Source organism: Pleurodeles waltl, chromosome 8 (assembly GCF_031143425.1).
Source record: "Pleurodeles waltl isolate 20211129_DDA chromosome 8, aPleWal1.hap1.20221129, whole genome shotgun sequence".
NCBI classification, from domain to species: Eukaryota; Metazoa; Chordata; class Amphibia; order Caudata; family Salamandridae; genus Pleurodeles; species Pleurodeles waltl.
In genome coordinates, this window is record NC_090447.1 from 81,524,690 (window position 1) to 81,548,142 (window position 23,453).

At 47.6% G+C, this 23,453-nt stretch overlaps 1 protein-coding gene across 2 annotated transcripts in view; it reads left to right on the forward strand.

Moving 5' to 3' along the window:
* Positions 1–23,453, forward strand: part of ATG16L2 (autophagy related 16 like 2) — a 288,242-nt gene that overhangs the window by 161,441 nt on the left and 103,348 nt on the right. For both annotated transcript variants that reach the window (XM_069203791.1, XM_069203793.1), the window contains one exon: positions 3,847–3,918. In XM_069203791.1, the coding sequence (XP_069059892.1) occupies positions 3,847–3,918 (72 nt within the window). The remainder of the gene's footprint in view (positions 1–3,846; positions 3,919–23,453) is intronic.

The window sequence follows — 23,453 nt, forward strand, 5'->3', positions numbered from 1 at the left end:
GTAGACAATCTGAAGCCATTGACAGCAGAAGTAGACAATCTGTGGCCATTGACAGCAGAGGTAGACCATCTGAGGCCACTGAAAGCAGAATTAGTCACTCTGAGGCCATTGACACTAGAAGAGGCCATTGAAAGCAGAAGTAGACAATCTGAGGTCATTTACAGCAGTAGACAATCATTGACAGCAGAAGTAGACAATCATTGACAGCAGAAGTAGACAATGTGAGGCCATTGACAGCCGAAGTAGACATGCCAAGGACATTGAAAGCAGAAGTAGACAATCTGAGGCGACCGACAGAAGAATCTGACAATTTGAGGCCATTGACAGCAGAAGTAGACAATCAGATGCCATTGAAAGCAGAAGTAGACAATCAGATGCCATTGAAAGCAGAGGTAGACAATCTGAGGCCATTGAAAGCAGAAGTAGACAATCATTGACAGCAGAAGTAGACACCCTGAGGCCGCTGACAGCCGAAGTAGACACTCTGAGGCAGTTGATAGCAGAAGTAAATGGATCTTAAAGGCTCCTAGATTGGAGCTACTTCTACACAATCATATAGGCTCAATCTCAATTAGTAGTAGGTATGGGGTCATAAAAAGCTTAATCAACATAGATGATGAAATGCCTACACCTGGCATGAAACAGTAGGAAGGGGCCTCGGGCTCAGAAAGGAAAGTCATCAACAACAATTTTCCTACACCCAGTGTGCGCTCTTTCCTTTAGTCCTTTAACACCGGCTTGTGATTGCTGGAAATTTGCACACGGTGCTCACAAATTCACACTTTCATTGTTGATGAAGTAACTGAAAAGAGCCATAAATGTGTACTTCTCAAGAAAACATTATTTTGTTCAGAAATACTAGGGTTTTATTTTTAACTAAATGCAAGCTTGATCACAAAATATCAGTGTCCCACATGATTCGATTATTTGTTACATGCATAGGTATCACCATTGTGTTAAAGGTATTTCTACTTAGTGCAAAGTATTTTCACAATGTTATGTTTGGGGTGGACCTCATCATGTCATAGATGCCTGCAACATAGCAAGAGTTACCGTGGCCAGGCCTGAGCAAGTATTCTGCAAGGGAAGGCATTATCAAACTATAGAGGCCCACAGTGCAGATTGCCACTATTGTGCAAGGGTCAGTATTATATCATGGGTGACCACCATCATGTCATCAATCCCTCTAATATTTCAAGAACTACCAATGTTATGTTCTTTTGCACTCCCAATGTACTGGCTTGTGGCTCCTTCTGGTTGCACAGTTTCATCCGTCCCATTGAGTACTTTTCAATCACACATTGGTTTATATTAAAATATTAACTTCTCATTAAAACATATTCATTATTTTCTCACAAATTGGTATTAATTCAGAGACCTATATTGAATTAAAACCATATCATATACATCTCTTTTTTAACACATGCTTATGAACTTTCCTGTGTTCTTTTCCTGATCTGCAGCTTATTTCACACTGTCCCCTTCTTCAGAGAACTGGCAACCTTCTTTACCAATCCTCCTGAAAACTACAAATCTATTTTCCCCCATACATTTCTTTTGCAGTCATGACAAAATACACAAGCTGAATTGAAGCCAAATTTACAGTCTATTGATAACTTCTGCGTGGTAATCCACTGTTCTATACATTGACCAAATTAGTAATGCAATCAGAGTATAAGGTGTTCCTCATCAAATATATAAAAAACTCATATTGTTTTGATCACCTCCTAAACGCCTAGTTGTAAATGCGAAATGTGCATACTGATCATCATCATGCAAGCCCGATTTGTGAAGTACATATAATTACTAGACAGTGTCTCAAAAATATTGAATGGCTGAAATTTACTGGGCAAAATGTGGACTAACATTATTCGCATTTGAGTACACCTGCAGGGAGTCCCCGTTGCAGCACAGCTCTCGAACTAGTGGTCATGCATGATTTAATGTAAAAATAATCTCCTCTTTCTTGCTTGTGGGACCTGTGCTGCATACCTTTTACCAGGCTGTCTGGTCCAGAGAAATGCTAAACTCTAACATATCATATAGGGCCAGATGTGTCAAAGGTTTTTACCCATTCTGTGTCTATGGAAAGAAGTGTTCGTACACATGGCCCTTTAATCTTTTTTGCTGCTAATGCTTGCTCTGTCTTTGTCAGTGTGTAGCAGTGCTTCAGTTGAAGCCACCAGTTGTCAATACTATTTTTTTCCTATACTTGCGTTGCTCCCATGAATCAAGCTAAGGATCCCAACTTGGGGCCTGATTTAGAGTTTGGCTGCCAGGTTACTGCGTCGCAACAGTGACGGATATACCGTCCACCGAAATATGAATCCCTTTAAATCCTATGAGATTTATGTTTCGGCGGACTGCATATCCATCACCGCCGTGATGGAGTAACCCGCCTGCCGGGCTCTAAATCAGGCCCTTAATTTTTAGCCTCCAATTTCAAAGTCCTTCACTTTTAGAAAGTATTTTAATATTTTCAAGTTTACTTGTTGTTCTTTATAAATATATACTTTAGACATCTTATAATATTTAATTGTCTAAAAAGTTAAGGACATAGGTTAAAAACTGCTGTTCTAATGCATTAGACTACCTACAAGAACAAAAGTCTTGGACATCATTTGCACCTGGCAATCCCTCCATCTTTTTCGCATTTTCCTCTAAAGGTGCACCACTCTTTGTGGTTTTTGGCACCAGTTTGAGGAGCCCCAAATTCGTAGGGATCTCACAAACTGTAGATGTCTACTCCTGAGAGGAGACTCCCTTTGTCTCACCATGTGCAGTCGGACAGGAGAAGCCCTTCTAGCTCCCAGGGTCAATCCTTGGATGCTGATGGACATGTTTTAATTATTGTGGTGCAACTAAGGAATCTGCCTAGTGGCCTCTTTCTGTAATTTGAAATACAGAGGCTGGGTCCAATAGGATCGTTTTGTGTGTTTGTTTCTTTAGTTCAATGCCTTGTTTCGAAGCTTTCTGTATCATCATCACTATGAAACTTTGCTTTAATTATGTCCAGTGCCCCCAACATAGATGCCCTTTCTGAAAGAGAGATCACTGGCTCGTTCCATATTTTGTGATGCATTATTCTGTTTATGATTGTGCTAGATACCTTAACGTTCTCTAATTTATAGAACCCTGTGAGTTAGTTCTGCATTGTTGAAACAGACCCCTCCATTTGAGAAAATTGTTGTCATTGCTTCTGAATGTATTGGCAAGCGTACTACTGTTCTGTTTCTTTCTTCAAATATAACATTATCCAAATTCATACACATTTCTAAAGTATAGTCATGTGATTGTTTTGTAAGATATTTTGAAATTGCAAGTATGCTTTCCCCCATGAAATATTATTTAATGTATGTACAAGTAATGAATATTTCACAAGTCACTGATTCTGCACCCTAAAACAATAAGGTCTTTTTTTGATAATCTGTCTACACCCCACTATCAGTTCAGTCATTTCAGAAGTTTTACCTCCTTGAAGGTATTACCAAGGTTTAGATATTTGGAGATAGTTTGGTTTGAGTATATGCTTTGCCAAGTAATACATTTATAGAATTGCAGTTTTCCAAATCAAAATGGTATGGACTTAGTATGGGTGCCTTGGAAGCGAAGGTCAACAGCTCAACTCCTCTACATGGGTGCCAGAATTGTTATATGTAATCCACAGCAGTGCAAGTTGACAACACACTATTTTCCAGTACTGCTGTCTTGATGGGTCCCTGTTATAATGAGCTGTGTTTTTTGTTGTTTCTGTTGATGAGACCATATTTTGCATTTCTATCTGTGCTTTTCCCCAAGTATGCAAACCTAACTAAACTAAAGTGAATATGCTTTCCCTTTCTTTAGGGGCAACACATTGTAGCTGCTTCCTATGAATGTGCAGCACATCTATGGAACATAAACTATACTCTTCCCAAAGTAAGTTCCTTTAATTTTGTCTTTGTTGAAGTAAGTCAAGAGGTAGATATGTCACTTTCTGGTTGATAATATGCAAGCACTGTTTCCTGACAGTAAACCTATCCTGTATAGATATGGCAACAATAGTTTCTATATGTATTTTTGACATGAGCATGGGATGCCATCTCACCAGCAAGGACCTCTCGAAGGGGACTCAAAGTACCAGCGTGCCCAGCTCCCTGGAGGAGGGTCTGAAAATCGCCTTCACCTGCTGGCGCAACAGTGCTATAAAGTGCTTGCAATAATCCAGCGGCACGGGACGCGCAGGACTCGCCTTGGCGAAGACCGGGCCAAGTGTAGGCCCGTCTGCACCCGTCCGAGACCACAGGAGGCTGGGCTGAGTCAGCCTTATATTGATCATTGTTTTGGAGGTATCTTTTCCCCTTGCTGTCATACCTTTGCGCTACCATGGGAAACGGAAAAGAATCAGAAATATCATTGACTTCTGCCCTCCACTGAAATGTACCTTGATGGACAGAATGCTAGAGAGGGCAGTGAGGCTCATTCGCACTGAAATAGGTTTGACTGAAAGCCGGATATCTCTGAACTCCGGTGCTACTCTAATCGTGCCTGGTGAACTTTCAGTGGACCTCTTGTTTAGCTCTCCTGGAAAGTCTTCAGTCCTTTGGTCAAGCCTAGGCCTGGCAGTGAGCCCGTCCACTCCGATGCGCTTTTTTTTTCTAGTGCACACAGTCAAAAAGTAGCGACTAAGGGGAAAAAGATCAACTGAGGACCACAGAACTTCTTGCATGATGTAGCAACCCAGACCGAAGTGCCCTCAGCACCCTCCTCCCCATTAGCAGAAGTTGCGGTGCCCCTCTCTGCTTCCTGTCCTTTGGGGTACTGATTTATCACTAAATTTATAGCCATGCTGCAGGACGAACTTGCACCTTTGCTAACAGGCCTGAGAGCCACAGAAGCGCACATAGTCTCACCCTCAGCACCACTCTACTCTGGAGCAAGTTTTTCAGTCTCTGTGGAGCAAAACACTGTAAGCACGGTACGCCCAACCTAGCAGGGAGACGGACAAGCCCTTGCCCCCTGGTAGTTTAACAGCTCAGATGTCACAGGAATCATTTCACACTGTGCAAGCAGAGGGCCCTTGATTAAACTTAGTTCCCAACTGTACAATTTTGAACCTTTCACCAGCTGTGTGCATGGATGTCTTGGTGTTTTCAGGCATCCTCCCCCTTACAGGAAAACTGCAAGGAATCTTTTACCGAGTAGCAGAACAAAGTGCTGCACTTGTTAGAGCGGAACAGAGACTTCCCTCCTGCCCTCTCCATGGAGTTTTTTTTTTTTTTTGTGCGAAGGGTGGAGTGGGTTGGGCCAGGTCCCTTCATTGGTAAAAATTATTGTGTTATTCATAAAGTTTAAATCCCACACTGTAGTAGAAAACATTAGCTTGGAAAAGAGATATAGAAGGTGTGATCAGTTCCATTGTTCTTGTTCCCATTGTGTATTTTTATAAGCCCCACTCTTTGTTTACCTGGGCAAGCAACACACAGGATGAGGTGAGCAGGAGCAAAGGGGTGGTGAACACTCCACAGTTGCCTCCTGTTACAGGGCACCCTACTCCCCCCGCTGCTAACTGTAATCTGTTCGCTGTCCCAGTGAGAAATCGGTTTGACGTCTTGCCAGAAGTCGACTGACTGCAGCAGCTCCCCTTTAGAGATCCACTTCCTGCAATTGTTGAAGCAGTGAGTGATTTAGGGCGGCCCCTACGGGTGTGAGGCACTAATTTTTACTTGTTAGTTGTAATATTGCTGGGCTTAAAGACAAGGCTAATATTCCTGAATGGTTGGATTTTATTGACATGGTCGACTTTGTTGTCCTCCAGGAAACCTGGGCTTCAACATCGCCGATAGCGCTGGGAAAAAGCGACTGAGAGAGCGCGGCTGAGCAACACAATGGCCCGCAGCCATCATGCACGGTCGGAAAACCATGATCGGACTGCAGTAGTTTGAGAACGGAGCGTAAGTCCCTACCACAGAGCTGTCTCCCCCAGTTCTCTGCGGAGCAACCTTCAGTAAGAGCGACTGGTTAGGGGCCACGATTCACAGGTCCCTGCCACTAGACATGCTCAGGGAGAGGTGATACCGGCAGTGACTAGGCACGAAGGGGGGTAACTCGGCACACAGCCTGTGGCGACTGTAGCTGCGAGGAGTGAAGTGGGGCCCTAGCCTCCACCCTAGCAATATCCTGCTTACTGCCTAGAAGCAGAATAAGCCAACTTGGCTGCGAGGGGATTGGCCTTGCGATCACTTATACGGCAGGCATATCTGAGGGGAATGGGCACAGGAGAGAAGACGCAACGAGGCCTGCCGCACCACCACGTAGACCATGAGAGGTCTGTACCAGACACACCTCTGCTGCCATATGCCGGGGTAAGCACATCCATGAGATAACGCCGCGTTGATGCCCCCTACCCCACCACACAAAAGGTGTATACTACCTCTCACGAGGAATCTCTGAAATATGAAGGTAAACCACACCTTGACTGGTGAGGGGGTGCTGGCGCTGCAGCCGCCCATTCTTCCACCAACACACGTAGGCCTCAATTATCCTTGGACGCCACTGCACACATCAGGGCCCTACAGAAAGAGATGGCATTCCTCCGACAGCGAGCAGATGACCAGGAGGGCAAATCTCGCTGTAACAATGTGCGCATAGTGGGCCTTCCAGAACAAATTGAAGGCCCCAGTATGGAACTGTACCTCGAAGAATGGTTCTCAAAAACCATCCTCCAGGGTAAACATTCAACCTTCTTTTCAATTGAAGGTGCGCACAGAGTACCAAGCAGACCACCCCCACTGGGAGTTCCCCCTCGACCAGTAGTAGCCCGCCTATTCAATTATCGAGACAGGGATCACTCCAGCACAAAGAGCCCATGTAAAGTGGAAGATTTCCAGATTAACATTTACCCTGACTATACCCTGGAGGTACAACACAAATGGTCCTCCTTTTTAGCAGTGAAACGGAGTCTCAGAGACAACATTAAATATGCACTGCTGTTCCCTGCAACAGTCTGAATAACGCACGAAGATAACACCACCTTTTGCAATACCCTGGAGGAGGCATGGACATGGTTGGAGTAGAGAGGTATAACAATTGCACCTACACAGATTCAAGAGTGATCGGTGGGATAGATGAAGCAGAGGCACCGAGGGGCCTGTCGTGGTCACCCGCAGATTGGCCCAGCAAAAGAGCAGGCAGCTAGAGAGAGAGCTCTGGTGGTTGCGGAGGTGGAGCAGCAGGTGGCAACCACATCCCAGTCTCCCTCCAACCAGGAAAATATGGACGATGACATCTCAGAAACTGCTCAGGCGCTAGCGAGCGCCCTGCTGGGTGGTGGCCCCCAGGTGACTCCCCAAACGGCTGATGAGGTGGTATAACTGCTTCCATAACCTGGGTTTCCATAACACAACACATTGTATCCCACCAGGACATATAAGGTGATGGAGGTGAAGGTTCAGATAATACTGCACGGGCTGGGATCCATGAGCTATAGATATGGGGTGCTTTAACTGCCTACTAGCCACGCCTCCCTAACACATTTCGTGTAATCGAAGTTGAACAATTTGTAACCTTGTTAATTAAGTGTATTATAGGGCCATTGGCCCAACGCCCATTGGTGCACCAGCCTGGGAAGGGGTGTTTGTTGTTGTGTCCAGGATTTGACATGGTGTTTGTTTACATACCAAATAGTATTTTAAATTTTATGTATTTGTTTGGATATGTGATCGGTGGGGAGCAGAGAGTGAGTGGTGGGGGGGACAGATAGTGAGTGGAGGTACCTGGCAGACACGACACTGTGCTCCTCACCAATCTCCAATCTAGCGCCCAGTTATGCACATGACACAATACTCGTTTTTGTTACCCCTTGCAAATTCGGTTAACATGGGGCCATGGATGCCAGAGCCTACCCACTTGGAGACCTCGAGTGCCAGCCCTACAAGATCAGGCATTCCGAGACACTATACCAGGCCATATCAATACATACTTTGAGACCAATGAGGGCACAGCTTCTAACACCGTAGTAGAATGGGATGCATTCAAAATAGTTCTTCGGGCCACGCGATTAAGACAGTTTATGGCACCAGGCAAATACTACGCCAAGAGCTGCAGACACAGGAGACTGACATGTGACGATATGACCAGCTTTTACCAAGAGAGAGGGTGGCAACCGCCCTACTGGCGAAGGTATGTGTTGACTACAAGACGATATTGGACCGGCTAGTCAAATTAGACTACGGGAAATACAGGCGAAGAAACATGTAGAAGGTGATAAGGCAGGCAAGCTTTTAGCGTGGCTTGTGCTTTTGGATTTCCAACCCAAACTCCACCCCCCCCCCAAGTTCCAAATACCGCTATTCGCGATGAGATGGTACAGCTACTCAATACACAGGAGTCTATTAACCCCGCTTTCTGCTTGTATTGCTCCAAGTTATACTCTGCCCCAGAACAAGCAGAGGGGGGGATCATATAGAGGCATTGTTAGACAATGCCCCTGCCACGTCTACAAGCGTCTGTGAGCGCCGATTTGGAGGGACCCCTCCTGGCCTCTGAAATGGAAAAGGCAATTAAACACATGGCATGTGGAAAATCACCTGGGACGGACGTTTGACCGATTGAATTCGATGCCACCTACCAAACACAACCTATTGCTGAACTGTTGAAGGTATATAACTCTGCTTACTCCGGGGAGGAGTGAAAATGGCGGCCGAGAAGGACGCCTAATCGAGCGCTCTGTCTCGGGCTCGCCGATAATATCCTAAGGGCGCTCCCGGGGCGGCACTCAGCACCCACGGGAGCGGTGACTGGGCTCGGGGGGCCGGCCCACAACGAAGGAACCGATCAGCGCCGCGGGAGGCAACGCGGATCGGGTGGTGGCCGCGAGGTGCCCGGAAGATCCAGGGAGGCCGTGGTGGCCGATACGGAGCGGAGCACGCTCTGCGGCCCTGCCCGCGAGGGACGAGAGCGCGGTGAGTGTGCGGCTGCGGAGGGGGGCTCTAGCCAGGGGGGATAAGCCTTGGCTCGGCTCTCTCCCCCCTTCCCCCCTCCCTTCTACCCGGGCCGAGTGGAGGCGCCCGCCGCGGCTCCGGCGCCCCGGCCTTTGCTGCACACCGGGTCCCCAGCAGAGGCCTGGGTGCTGTGCGCTGTGCCCACCAGCCTCCAGCTGAGGGACAATAACAAGAACGGTCCCTGCCCGAACGCGGGCGAAGGCGTGCGGTGCCGCATTGGTGGCGGTGCGCCCGGCCGCGGCGGTGACATCAGGGGCATTTGGAAACCGGGGCCGTGGCCCCCTGCCCGGCACTACCTGAAGATTCTTCAATCCCCCCCACCCCGCCCCCCTCTCCCCCTCTCCCTCCGGCGGAGCCGGTGATGGTGGCGCGGCGCCTACGTGGGAACCGGCGGGGGGAGTGAGGGAGCAGCCCCCCCCCCCCCCTCTCCTTGCCCATGCATCTGGGTGGCCTTGGCCGCCCCCCCCCCCTCTCCAGCCGGAGGCTAAAACGGCATGCAGAAGACACACAGGGGGCCACACGTGTGGGGACGCCTCAGGCCGTTGTGCGCCCTACAGTTAATGACCATCGTTATGTGCCACTGCTGCCTGGCCTGCTAGGACTGAACATAAGAGGCCACAAGAGCACGAGAAAGTCGAAGAGTCACAAGCGGTGGGGCGAGGGCGCACCATCAGTGCAATCTGCTGCCTAAGTAATATTTAACAGCGCCGCACAGCACCTCGGAAGGTGCCCAACAGTAAAGCAAAATGGCCGGGAAATCCAAATCTGCTAAAAGTCAAGACCGAAATACACATGGACCAGCATCTGGCGACCAACAGCTAATACCAACCTTACAGTCACTAGAAAGCACACTCCAAGCCCACTCCTCACAATTTGAAAAAGTGCTACAGGCGATCATGGACACTAAATCCTCACTGGAAAACAGAATAGACACAGTATCACAAGACTTGAACCTACTTACAGTGGACCATCGCAAACTGGCTGAGAGAGTGAAATCAGCGGAAGAGGTGTTGAGTGAGCTGACTCCTATGGTCTCGGATAACCAAAAACAAATTCAACGCCTGGATGCAGAGGTGAAGACATTATGGAGACGGGCGTAAGGTAGATCCCGCCGCAACAACGTACGCTTCCTAGGATTCCCCGAAAAATCACTGGACCAAAGCTCGGAAATATTGCTAGAACATTGGCTAATCAAAGAAGTACTAAATGGGGTCCCATCGAAGTTCTTCTCTGTGGAAAGGGCGTACAGAGTCCCGGGGAGACCTCCGGTCCCGGGCCAACCACCAAGACCGCTGATAGCCAGGTTCCTAAATTACAGAGACCGCGATGCAATACTGCAGCAGTTCCGCAACAAAGGCCCATTCAGATATGAGGACTCAGTTGTTAACGCTTATCCAGACTTTACTCAGGAGGTACAGAAACAACGTAACTCCTACGCCAAAATTAAACAACGACTACGTGAGCATGACATTAAGTATGCCCTACTGTTTCCTGCTAAATTAAGAGTGATATCAGACGATCGCACCCACGTGTTTACCTCCCCAGAGGATGCCTGGACGTGGCTCCACGCCAAAGGGCTCGCACGATCCCAGGAGGGCACTGACGAGGGCAAGGACTGGCTAATCTCCTGCACGCGGAAGCACACCAAGAAACGAACTAAGGGACAACACACTGAGAAACAGGCTGCAGAGGAAAGAGCGAAAGTTCTGAAAGAAACTCCCCTGCTAACACAGAACTCCTTCGAGGCTCTCCGGGCGATCCCCAAGGACAGCTTGGAATCAGACTCGGCTAGCTCGGATTCTACATTAACAGACGTGCTTAAGGGTCCGAAGCTCACTCCCAGGTCTGCGGATGCACTCTGACTGTGAGCTGCTGAGTCGCTCCTCCACTTGAACCGATTGTTAAACTTGAAGGACAGCATAGGACTCCTGTGTGCGCAACTAAACGTCGGAGGTTGTTACTCCCGCCGCTGAGTATCTTTTGAACAATTTTCTACTCTCCACTAGGCGCACTGTTTGAAGCAGCAGAATATGTGAGTGGGGGGGGGGCGGCAACCACCCCGGGAGCGCCCAACTGCATTTGCAGACTAGGTCTGCGGAAGGATGTGAGCCCCGTAAAAGAGCCACATCTGGTCGGTAAAATAGCTCCCCCACAGATATCCACATGGACACAGGTTTGTTCACACACCTGCGGGGTGTGTAATTTATCACGAGTACATAGTTGGGTTAGGGAACCAGTTGGGGTGGGAGGGGGGGAAACAGTTAACTTGTACACTATAGGTCTATTCAAAACACAGGAAACACTGCTGAGGCTGATGGGCTCAACTATAGACGCGGCAGGGCCGGGAGGTGTCTGGAAGGGTTTAGCAAACTGGAGTGTGTCACACGTAGAGTCGCACACTAGCACATGGCTCAAAACGCAAACCACACCATACATCAATATGAAATAGTCACTTGGAATGTGAGGGGCCTGGGGGCGCCGAGCAAAAGGTCCCGGGTACACGCACGCATCAGACGCCAGGGCATACAAATTGCCATCTTACAGGAGACCCACCTTCTGGACCCTGATTTACAGGCGTTGCGGGGTAAGTGTGGAGGACAGATAATAGGCACATCATACTTGGCCTTTGCTAGAGGAGTTTTGATATGGATAGCTGGAGGCTAACTCCAAACATCGCACAGGATAGACCAAGGGGGCAGGTATGTGGCAGTGGAAGGTCGGTTAGACGGCAGACAGTTATCGCTGATTGGGATATACGCCCCTAATAGCGCGACAGCTGAATTCCTGGGTACACTCACTCCGGCATTATTGGTAAACTCTGAAGCCCCGGCCATATGGGGCGGCGACTTCAGTAGCATACCGAATACGGCATTAGACAGGTCAAACACCCCCTCGAAAGCGACAGCAAACAGAAACGCCAAAGGCCCACTTCAGGCATGGGCTGGCGACATGAGACTCCATGATGTATGGCGCATGAAATACCCACAACAGAGGGAATACTCATTTTACTCAATACCACACAAGGTACATACCAGAATAGACATAATATGGGGAACCCAGGACATTTGTACAACGGTTAACAGCACAGAATACTTAGCCAAGACACTATCTGACCACTCACCGCTTAAAATAACACTGAATTGGGGTAGGAAGCGCCCAGCGATCCCCACGTGGAGACTACAGGTGGAAGCTCTCCATGATCAGGCATTCACAGAGGCACTGAGCACAGCACTGAAACAGTACTCGGAAATAAATGATGAATCTACAAACCTAAGAGCGGTAGAGTGGGATGCACACAAGGCAGTGGTCCGCGGCCATTGCATGTCAACCACTTGGGGAGTGAGACATACTCTACACGCAGAGGTCAGCAAACTGGAAAAGAAATTGAGAGCAATAGAAATTGCAGTAGCGCGGAACGAAACACCCTACATGGTGCTAAAAGAAGCGCGCACAGAGTACGCTGAGGCGGATACCAGACTCCGCCGACATGACCATAAATACTACTTAATGCGACTACAAACAGAAGGAGACAGATCCGGCAGGTTGCTGGCATGGCTCCTACGCGAGGACCGGCAGCGGTCGCCCATTGGGGCTATAGGGACAGGCGCAGGCACAATGGCCACCACGCAGGAAGAGATAAACGACACATTCAGGGAATACTACACGAACCTATATACCAAACGCACAACATGCACCACCCAACAACTTGAGTCCTTCCTGGTGGGCTTACCCCTGGCGCAACTCTCACAAGCAGATAGCGAGACATTGGAGGCCCCTTTGACGCTGGGGGAATTAAACTTAGCCCTGGCGCAAATGCCCAGAAACAAAGCACCAGGCACAGACGGCCTCCCGCTAGAATACTACTCCACTTTTATGACACGCCTAAAGCCTCATTTGCTGAAAGTGTTCGGGGAGGCATGGGCCAACAAGATATTACCCCCAACACAAAGAGAGGCAATGATAGTGGTTCTTCATAAACAAGGGCGCGATCCCACGGACGTTAAATCCTACAGACCACTCTCGCTTCTAAACCTAGATTGTAAAATATTAGGTAAAATATTGGCTAACAGGTTAGCCCCCTGCATGCACACCCTGAAACATGAAGACCAAAACGGGTTCATCCCAAAACGTAAAACCTTTCTAAATATCCGGAGGTTGCTGAGCGTAATGGGAGACACTCTCCCGAACACATACGATGGAATGGTGCTCTCACTTGACATCGAGAAGGCATTTGACACACTAGAGTGGGATTTCTTATTTGCCACTATGCAGCAAATGGGAATCGGCCCTAACTATATACGCTGGGTACAGACATTATACACCAAACCACAAGCCAGGGTGAAGACGGGTGGGGTTATATCAGGTAGCTTCCCGATCACTAGGGGCACACGGCAGGGCTGCCTCCTATCCCCCCTGTTGTTCGCCATAGCAATGGAACCACTAGCCACGCGAATACGCGCGATGAAGGAAAGGTGGGGGATAATCAGAAATGGGCTTTCTCACGCTATATCATTATACGCAGACGACGCCTTAATATATGTACGGAGAGGAAGTAAGGTACTGCCCTCAGTAATATCGCTGCTGTCCGAGTACGGAGGGATATCGGGCCTAGTGGTAAACTGGGAAAAATCGTGCGTGTTCCCACTAACTAGATGGCCCCTGCCGAAACAAGAAAATGCCCCAGTGGGACGCCTGAAATGGTGCTTCGACACATTTAAATACTTAGGGGGTCCACATATATCATAAAACAGAGGATCTTAGGGATGGCAATTTGGGGAGAGCACTGGCCTCCATGAAGGGGTCGCTGCGATTCTGGAATAAACTACCACTATCACCACTGGGTAAGGTGGCTGTAGCGAATATGCTGATACTGCCCAGGTTACTATATTACTTTGCGGCACTGCCACTCAGTGTCCCTAGGAGCTTCTTCCGCAATTTGAATGCTGTCTTACTGCAGCTCATATGGGGAGGGGGCAGGACGCGGGTTGCACTTTCCACGCTGCAGTGTCCAATTGACGCAGGTGGTCTGGGCGCCCCCAATTTTGAACTTTACTATGCTGCCGCACAGCTACAGTGGATACTGAACTGGATCCATAGGCCTGAGTCGGCGGAGTCCGCTTGGCTGTCGGCTCGACTTCAGGGGGCTCCCCTGCTCACATGGCTAACAAATAAAAAACCAAAAAGCGCGATCGATAACCCATTAATGGGAGTGGCACATTCATGCTGGGGGAGGTACGTTCAAAAAGGACACAAGGACCTCCCTTATTCGCCGCTCATCCCACTGGATCGGCTCCCTGGCTGGGCCGAGACTGGGTCGCACTCGCCCGCGATCTGGTCGGAAGCGGGCATACAATCAGTGGGAGACTGCTTTGAGGAAGGCAAACTAATGTCATTTAAATCCATACAAGCCCTCACAGCAGTGAACCCGGGACAATTTTTGGCTTACCACACCATATGCCACTCAATAAAAAAAACATGGGCGGCCGGAGATCAAGAGCCAGAGATCTCTCCCACACTACATCACATGTTGAACTACGACACCCAAGCAAAAGCAGTGTCGAACCTATACAAACTCTTGAGTAAGTCCCCTGAACCCAATTTGGAAAAGGCAAGGGAGAGGTGGAACGCTGTCCTACCGGACCCGATTTCACAAGAAGAATGGTCAAAAGCCCTATACCACACCTGGGGGGTGTCAAGAAATCCCAGATTCCACTACACACAGTTCATTTACACACATCAAACATATTTAGCGCCAGCCAGGATTAAACAAATGTTCCCAGGGTCGGACCCGGCCTGCCCTAGATGCAATGCCCCAATGGCACAATTCTACCACATGGTCTGGGACTGCCCTCGGGTACAAAAAGAATGGACTGGGGTGGTAAAAGAAATCACAGAAATGACGGGACTCATACTGGGAGTGGACCCCAAGTCCTGCCTGTTAGGACTTAGGACAAGGGAAAAAAAACATAAACACCTACATAAGTTACATAAACACCTACATAAGTTTGCAGACCTGGCCTACGTGATGTACAAAAGATTGATAGCCATGAACTGGAAAGCACCCAACACGCCCGATCTGAAAGCTTGGCACACCCTCACGCTGCGTTGGTCCCGCACAGAGCGTCAGGTACTAAGGAAACTAGCGCGGGAGGGTCAACAACACACAGGTTGTGAAGCATGGGAAATGCTAGTAGCCAAACTAGAGGCAAAAAACGATGAGAAACCACCATGAACTGCGTAACAATACGAATATCCAGATAACTACTGTCATGCAGCCGTCCGTGTCATAACACACCAGTCGTGGACACATCCAATTTCACTATCAACGCCCTGCACCCGCCGACATCTATATTAGCCACCAAGTGAAGGACAACTACACAGAACTCACACACATGTACAACTCCATCACACGTGATCAACATTCCAACAGAACGACACCCCCCGACCATCACCAACAAGTAGTCCCCAGGAGGGATGAGGGGCTAACTTACATTAAGATATAAGACTTATCAGCCAGAAGCAACAGACAAGAATACTGAACGATATAACTGGACCTAGATGTGTACATTTTGTTTAAGTTGTTTAAGTTGTTTGAATGCAAAGGGTTCATTAGATCAACCGCATCCTGTTAATGTGATTATATATGCATGGCACAGAGATCTGTTTTGCAAATTTCAATAAAAATATTAAAAAAAATAAAAATAACTCTGCTTACTCCAAGGAGATTTTGCCTACCTTTATGCGGGAAGCGACACTAGTGGTGCTTCCCAAACCGGACAGAGACCCCCTCTTGATGGGGGTCCTACTGCCCCCTCTCCCTACTAAACGCAGACTACAAGATACTCAGTAAGGTACTGGCAAACAGGCTGATCCCCACAGTACAAAGTAGAATCAACCAAAACGGGAACACTTTTATGAATCTTAGATGCCTATTCATGCGTAAGAGCTGGGTGAGAACCACTGACGCCAACCATTGGGTTGCTACGCTAGACATAGAAAAGGCATTCGATACCCTAGGCTGGGAATATCTGCTGAAGGCACTTAAAAAAAATGGGCATAGGCCCCCGCTTTCTTAAATGGATCACTCTGCTCTATAACACTCCATGTGCATATGTGAAGACGGGCAACATGTTCTCAGACCCATTAGGCATCAAACGAGGCACTCGACAGGTATGACCCTTGTCGCCACTGATATTCACGCTGGCGATGGAACCCCTGGTGTGTGCCCTTCGAGCACATGCACCGGTGTTGGGTATCCGGACTGGGGATAGATAGCATGTAATATCTTTATACGCCGACGACGCCTTGATATACCTTTGCGATGATGCGGGGACACCTTACCAATTGATGGCCCTCCTTCAACAGTGTGGAAGGGCATTTGGGCTGAAGGTGAATTGGGAGAAATCCTGTCTGTTTCCTCTCATCGCCCTATCGGAGGAACAACAAGAGCGACTCCCGATTACCCCCCTGCCATGGTTGTTTGACTCCATTAAGTACTTAGGCGTCAGAATCCATCACTCTGAGAAGGACCTAATAGATGGGAATATCGGCAGGGCCCTGACGGGAATGCGGTCATCCCTGCAGTTTTGGACTTCCCTCTTCCTCTTATCAATGGGAAGAATTGCCATCACCAAGATGTTGGTATTTCCCAGGTTATTATACTTCTTCTCTGCCATTCCTGCCCTGCTGCCGTGCAGGCTGTTTTCCGTCATGCGATCTCTGTTGACAGCACTGATATATGGAAGGGCAGACGTCGGGTGGTCCTCACTAAACTATATGCCCCATTGGAGTAGGGTGGGGGGGTTGGGTTCCCCAAACTACGAATACTGTTATGCGGCCGGCCAGCTCCAATGGCATATTCACTGGCTGACTTCACTCAACCAAAAGAAACTGGGGAGGCGGGCCTGGGGGGATTACATCAACCCAAGTGTTACAATGGCTGCTAAACACAGGCTCAGAGTTACCTGGGGAGGACAATTACATCCTAATGCGGGTCGCCAAGGAATGCTGGCACACATACACACTCACAAAACATTCCCGCCCACCATACGCAACAGGATTGTCCCTGTGGGCAATGCCGGGTTGTTCAGACCTACACACATGCCCAGACATAGCCGCATGGGCGGGGCTCACGGAATGGGGGGACCGCTTCACAGACCAGGTACTAACCACGGTTTAAAGCCTGATGGATAATTACAGCATTCCACCGGTCACCTTTCTGACCTATGTCACACTCACAAGCTACCTGAAACAGTTTTGGGACAAAACGTCAGGTGCTGCTGACTCATGGGGGTGCACAAAAGGCTGTCACCACGCTCCACAGCTCCTTGTGTATAGACAGGAAGCAACCCCTACACGCGCATAGAGCTTATTGGGACTCAGCTCTCAACACCACACTCACGGACAAACAATAGACGCAGAGCTTCAGTATACCAAAAATCATCTCCACTAACGCCAAGCTCACATACTCACAATTCAACTACCTACACCACACCTACCTCACTCCTGAGCGATTGGTACAAATATATCCTGGGGTACCAGATATATGTCCGAGGTGCCAGTCACACGAAGCAGATTTCATACACATGGTTTGAACATGCCCTCACATAACCCCCTCCTGGAAAGCCATAACTGAGCTCCTCTCCACAATAGTGGGATTCTAACGTCACAGGGAAGGGCTACACTACATACTGGTGATCACTTCCCGCACTGCGAAACGTAAACCTACCTACAAACTCATCGACCTGTCATTAATCCTAGTGAAGTACAAAATGGCAATGTGCTGGAAATCAGCTACAGCTCCACCCCTTGCCCTGTGGATATCAAACCTGCGCAGAGGGATATTAGCAGAGCAACAGGCGATGCGATACTGCCAGAACACAAGGCACGCCACCGGCCAGGCCACCAGATTGGCAGGGATACCTGGAAAGAGTAGAAGCACAGTCTTCTATAGGAGCACCTGAGGGAGCCCACAATACCCCTTATATTTGAGTTTGCATCGGCCACATATACCACGCACTCGTGAGTAGTCAGCCCCCTCCCTTGTACATGACAGCACCACAGAGAACACCGCAAAGCAAGACCACCGCAACATCCCCATAGTCCTGACCCACAGAAATGAGATTGACATTAGTGCTGCTGAACACTGACCGCCCCCCTTCACCACCCGCACACTGCGCTGAAGCGCACACTCTGCTAGTGCCATTTATGGATCCATGATCACATACCACAGTTTAATTTGTTTGTTAAGTTAGTCAACATTGCTATAATAGAATAACGTGGGAGGCAATCAGACATGATCAACTCTACTCACAACATAACACCAACTGGAAATTGATAGTGTCCCATATATGTAACGCATGCCTTTTTTTTCGATGTTTCACGTCATCAAAAGTGTACATCTGACTGTCATGATCACTTATTTGCCAAATATGGCAATATGTGTCATGTAGTAACCTGCTCACTTTTTACAAACCAATAAAGATATATTTAAAAAAATAACATCTGATCCCCCTGCCAGTACGGCGTTCGACCTGGGGTAGGCCCAGTGGAGCAGTGCTTAAACTTACTTCTGGACATGAAAAAGTATGTTACTGCTAAGCGCTGCCCGTGGAACCTTTGCTTCGTGGACTTATCTACTTGTTTTGATAGCGTAGACAGGACTAAGCTTAACCCTTCTGGATCTCGGGGTGGACGTTTCATGGGTGAACTTCCTGTACAGTCTTCATGAGAACCTAGGGGCGAGGGTCACGTTTGGCCACTCAGGGGAGACCACAGATGCTTTCCCTTAGGCAGGGGAGTGCAGCATGGGTGTATTTTGGTCCCTTTGCTGTTTATAATTTATATAAATGGATTAAGTGATTATCTGAAGAAAGCTACTACAGATCAGCCTAGAATAGCCAACTTCTTGTTGTGGTGCTGTTGTATGCTGACGACACTGTTTTAATGGCGGGCACTCCAAAAGCCCTGCGTATTTTGGTTAAATCATTTATTAGCTTCATGGGGAATCTGAATCTGACAACCAACTTTGGGAAATCCCATGTAATGGCTTGTGCTCCGGGGAAGAGAAGCTTGGGTTCTTTAAGAGTCTAGGCTCAATCAATGAGTTCAGTCCAAAACTTTATTTACCTGGGCGTCATTTTTAGGTTGAGCGCGCAAGTGGTTTGAGGTAAGGATTGTGGCCTTTTAACCACCCTCACTGCACTCCCATCACATTAACACGTTCGTGGGCTTGCCTTTCAAAAATCCTTTGTTATCTTTGGTAAATGCTTTACGTTTGTCCCTCCTTGGAGCGGTTTTGTTACAGTCTTGCAGACTGCCACCGTTACATGGATAATTGCACGAGTACTGATACGTTTGACTGCGAGTGTAATTCTTTTTCTTTTTGTGCATCTCCTTCGCGCTCGCGCTCATGGCGGCCATGGCACTTTCATTGTCTCGCTTATGTCAACTGTTTTACTTTTCAGTTTAAGTGGCAAGAGAAGTCCAGTTAGGAATTTACAACGTTAATAGCTTTTATTCAAGCAAACTCGAGACCCATTGCATTGCAAATGCTTGTTGAGTCTTCTGGTTCTTGGCAGCACCAGGTTAATGCCGCCCACCTAAGATTCAGTAGGGCTGCAGGCTCTTTATTCATCCTCACTCACAAAGAAGGCAGATGTCTTTTTGCCTCTTATTTTAAAATGTATAATTTGCAGTGTGTCCCCACAGCGAACTATGGGGCTGGTGTGTGGGGTTTCCATAATGTTTCTTCCATACAAGTGGAGCAAAACATGATCTGTAGGTGACCTTTTAACTTCCCCCAATCACCTCAAATCACATTTTGCATTCAGACCTTAGCCAACGCTATGTCTCTGACATAGTTAAGTTGGCGCCTCATCTACTGTGGGTTAAAGCATGGACTAGCATGGAACACAGCTTCAACAGGGAGGTTATCGTGGACTGACTCAGCCTTGAATAGGGTCTGTCCTGGTTGAAATATATCAGTAAGGTACTCACAGACATTGGGCTAGGTGAAATGTTTACAATTCCAGTTAACCTGCAAAAGTCCGACAGGTACCTAGGTAAATCTCATTTTGTGGATGTTAGCAGCTCTTTAAGAGCAGAGACTGCCCTCAGCAAGTGCTCTTCCAGAGATTATTACATTTTTCTAGCCCCAGGTGAAATGGCTTCTTACCTGTGCCTGGAACTTTCATTTTTGGGAAAGGTCACTTCTTTTCAGATTCAGGTCAGGTAAAGTCTGGTGGGCGTCTGTTGTGCTTCCCTGAAGTGTCAAATCCTGGTGGGGGAGTTTGAGGGGAGTAGCCAACTGCCACCCTGACCTTGTGACGGGAAGGTCACATAGTCTTTGATGGACTTTGTTTGCAAAATTTATAGACTCTTCTTTATAAGTTGACTTAAGCATGTTTTGAAATCAGAGGCGTTTTATAGATGTACTGATGCTCTCTTTTATTTGCCTCGGCTTGATAGTCCATTGGGTTGCTATAGCGTTAGCTGTTTTTTTAACACTTTCTGCTAAAAGCGGGATATCAATGGACGCTTATGTAACTTTGTCTAAATAGCTAAAGGAAATGTGACTGGATTTTTGTAGGGGGATAGTTCCTACGTGTTAACTGTAATGGGATTATTGTCATGTTTAGAGAATTTTATCTGTTTCATTAGGTTTTGATGAGAAGCTCTGTTTTCTTTAATGTTTTATGCTCTTTTATGGTTATATCTGTAAAATAGAATAAAGATATTTTGAATTGGCATGAGCATGCTGACATGTCGAGCAAAATTGCCTTATGGAAACAGTACATAGTATGAACTGTATCTGTGGTTGGAAGCATCAGCCAGAGAATTATATTGAAGCTTTTGTATATTTGTGAGGAATTGTAATTTAAAACTCTCTTTAATGAAAGTCGGATTTTAAGTAACAGTTCTGAAAATGCCACTTTTAGAAAGTTGACATTCTCTTGTCCGAATGATTTGTTGCCTGCAACCTGTTTTCTTATATCACATGACTAGGTGTAATTGGCAGCTGGCCTTAGTGTATTCCCTCCAGACAGCCACAGAATAGCGGGCCTAAGTTTAGGCATGATGGATGGGGGGCGGTATTGTGCACAGTTCTACTTGCACTTCTAACACACTGCCTCAGCTCACACACAAGAAACTTCACACTAGCCTATTGTGACTGCAGACAGACTGGGACCAGGAAAGGATGGCAGTAAATTACAAACACCTCTGTTAGGGGAAAACCTCAGAAGATTCTGCCATTTCAAAGCTATCACCAGATATAAAAATGGGAACATTACACCCACTTCTCAGGTCACTTCTGGACCTGTGGAAGATTGAGTAGATGACCTGCTCTGCTGCCCTGCTGCTGTAAGGATTGCTCTGCTGCATGGAGATGGAATTCTGGACCTGTTCTTTGAACCTAGAACCACCAGGGAGACTCCAAGGGCTAGCTGGCTGGCCTCCGGTTCTGAGCTAACAAGCTCCAGAGACCTGCTGTACATCTGTCCAGCTGCCCAGAGTCAATTGTACCTGCTGCTGGCCTCTGCTGGCGTAAGTCCTGATCCCCAAGAGGTGCACCCCAGGTCCTAGACCCTTGGCTGGCATCAGAGTGTGATCCTCCTGGCCTCATGGTTTCCTTAGAACCGATGCTGCGCGGCGCAGCGCGACTTAGCACGATGCACCGAGATGCAGGACCTTACTTTGCAGCTACTCTCAGTTCCTGATGAGTGGCCACATTGGAACTGATGCAGAGCGGCGGAACTCGTTGCAGGACTTCGCATCAAAGTCCTCACAGTTCCACATTAGAACTAACACAGTGTGAAGCAAATCAACACTTGAACTTGCATCCAGCCCTTGCAGCTCGTCACCAGAACCAACACAGTGCAACACAACTCGATGTAGGGTCTTGCATTGCAGCCCTTCACCGGAACCAATGCAGAACGACCCAACCCGATGCAGGAAATCGCATTGCAGCCCTCTCAGCTTTTCATTAGAACCAAGGCAGAGTAACGCAACTCAATGCAGGACCATGCATCGCAGCCCTCACAGCTCTTCATCGGAACCGATTCAGCGTGACACAACTCTCTGCAACAAGGAAATAAGATAACATTCTCAGCAGGACTAACCTAGTCCCGGTATCTAGTCCAGACTCCATCGCTGTTAGGCTCAACTTGTGACTTTGTCCCGGTCCAGTGCGACCAGATAACCATAGGTGCCACTTTGCACGTTTAGCTGCTATACTTATCTTAACACTTTGAAATTGTAAATCTCCAGTTCTACGGATTGAATGTTTGTCGTTTTGCTATAATATAATTGATTAAATTATACTCTATTTTTCTAAATTGTTGTAGAATTTTTCCTGTGTTGTGTTTTCAATGTACTGCTATTTGTGTGCTGTATAAATACTTCAAATATTACCACTAAGTTAAGCCTGACTGTTTTCATGACCAAGGTATCAAATGGATAAGCACAGGTTAATTTGGTGACTTTTGTGGTTCACCCTGACAAGGATTGTGCCTGTTATTTGAGTAGGGTTTCACCTCCCTGGACCAACAACTCAATTCCTCACAAATACAATCTGCACCACTGGAAAGCATAATTGGAAACACCTAGAGCAATCTGTTCTGTGAGTGGAGAACTATTAGACAGAAGAACTTGCTGCCTGAAAATCAATGTATTCTTCTCCTTCCAAATGGGCTGCCTTTGAATCAAGATATTCACATGACTTGAAACCTGCTCCTTGAAATGAGCACTGGAAGATAAGAGTGGATAGCTGTTTAATCCTCTAACTCAGTGCAGCATTTTGAGCAATACAAAAACAGACTCAAGAGGAAGGACCTTGTCAAGAATGTGGAATCTAAAAGCAATGGCCGCTGGTGATATTTGGCATTGGTGTGGCATAATTAATGTATTCGGGGCACTGGGAGCCCAGCATACCTGCAATGAAAACAAGGCACAGGAAGGTCTTCTTCTGCAGGGCCATTAACCAGTTTGGTCGTGTCCTCTCTGCAGATCTGACCAAATTAGAGGTACAGCAGCAGCAAGGAGAAAGTGGAGCCAGGTACTTGTTTAAACAGATACAGCATGCATATACATCTACAGCATGTACAGTGTATATGTTTACCACCTGCTGTCACAGTCATTAAGGTTCATGGGTCTGATGATGCCACGTCACATATTTACAGACTGTCCAGCCCCAGGCTTCCTACATAGGCAGCCTAGAAGATTGGTAGGGAGCCCCTGGCTGAAAGCTAACACATCTGAGGCTACATTAAAAAGTGATACTTGTTGTGCGTCATTTAGGGGTGTGGTGAGGAGGCCCTGAAGAATAGCAGGCCAGGGCTGGATCAATTTAAGTCATGGTTTACCCAGCAAAGTTATGAAGGATCGCACATGCATACTAGCACATGCACCAGTGAAAGGTGCCAGGCTGTTTGACTCTCATTCAAGCCAGGGTTGGAAAATGCCAGACAGCCA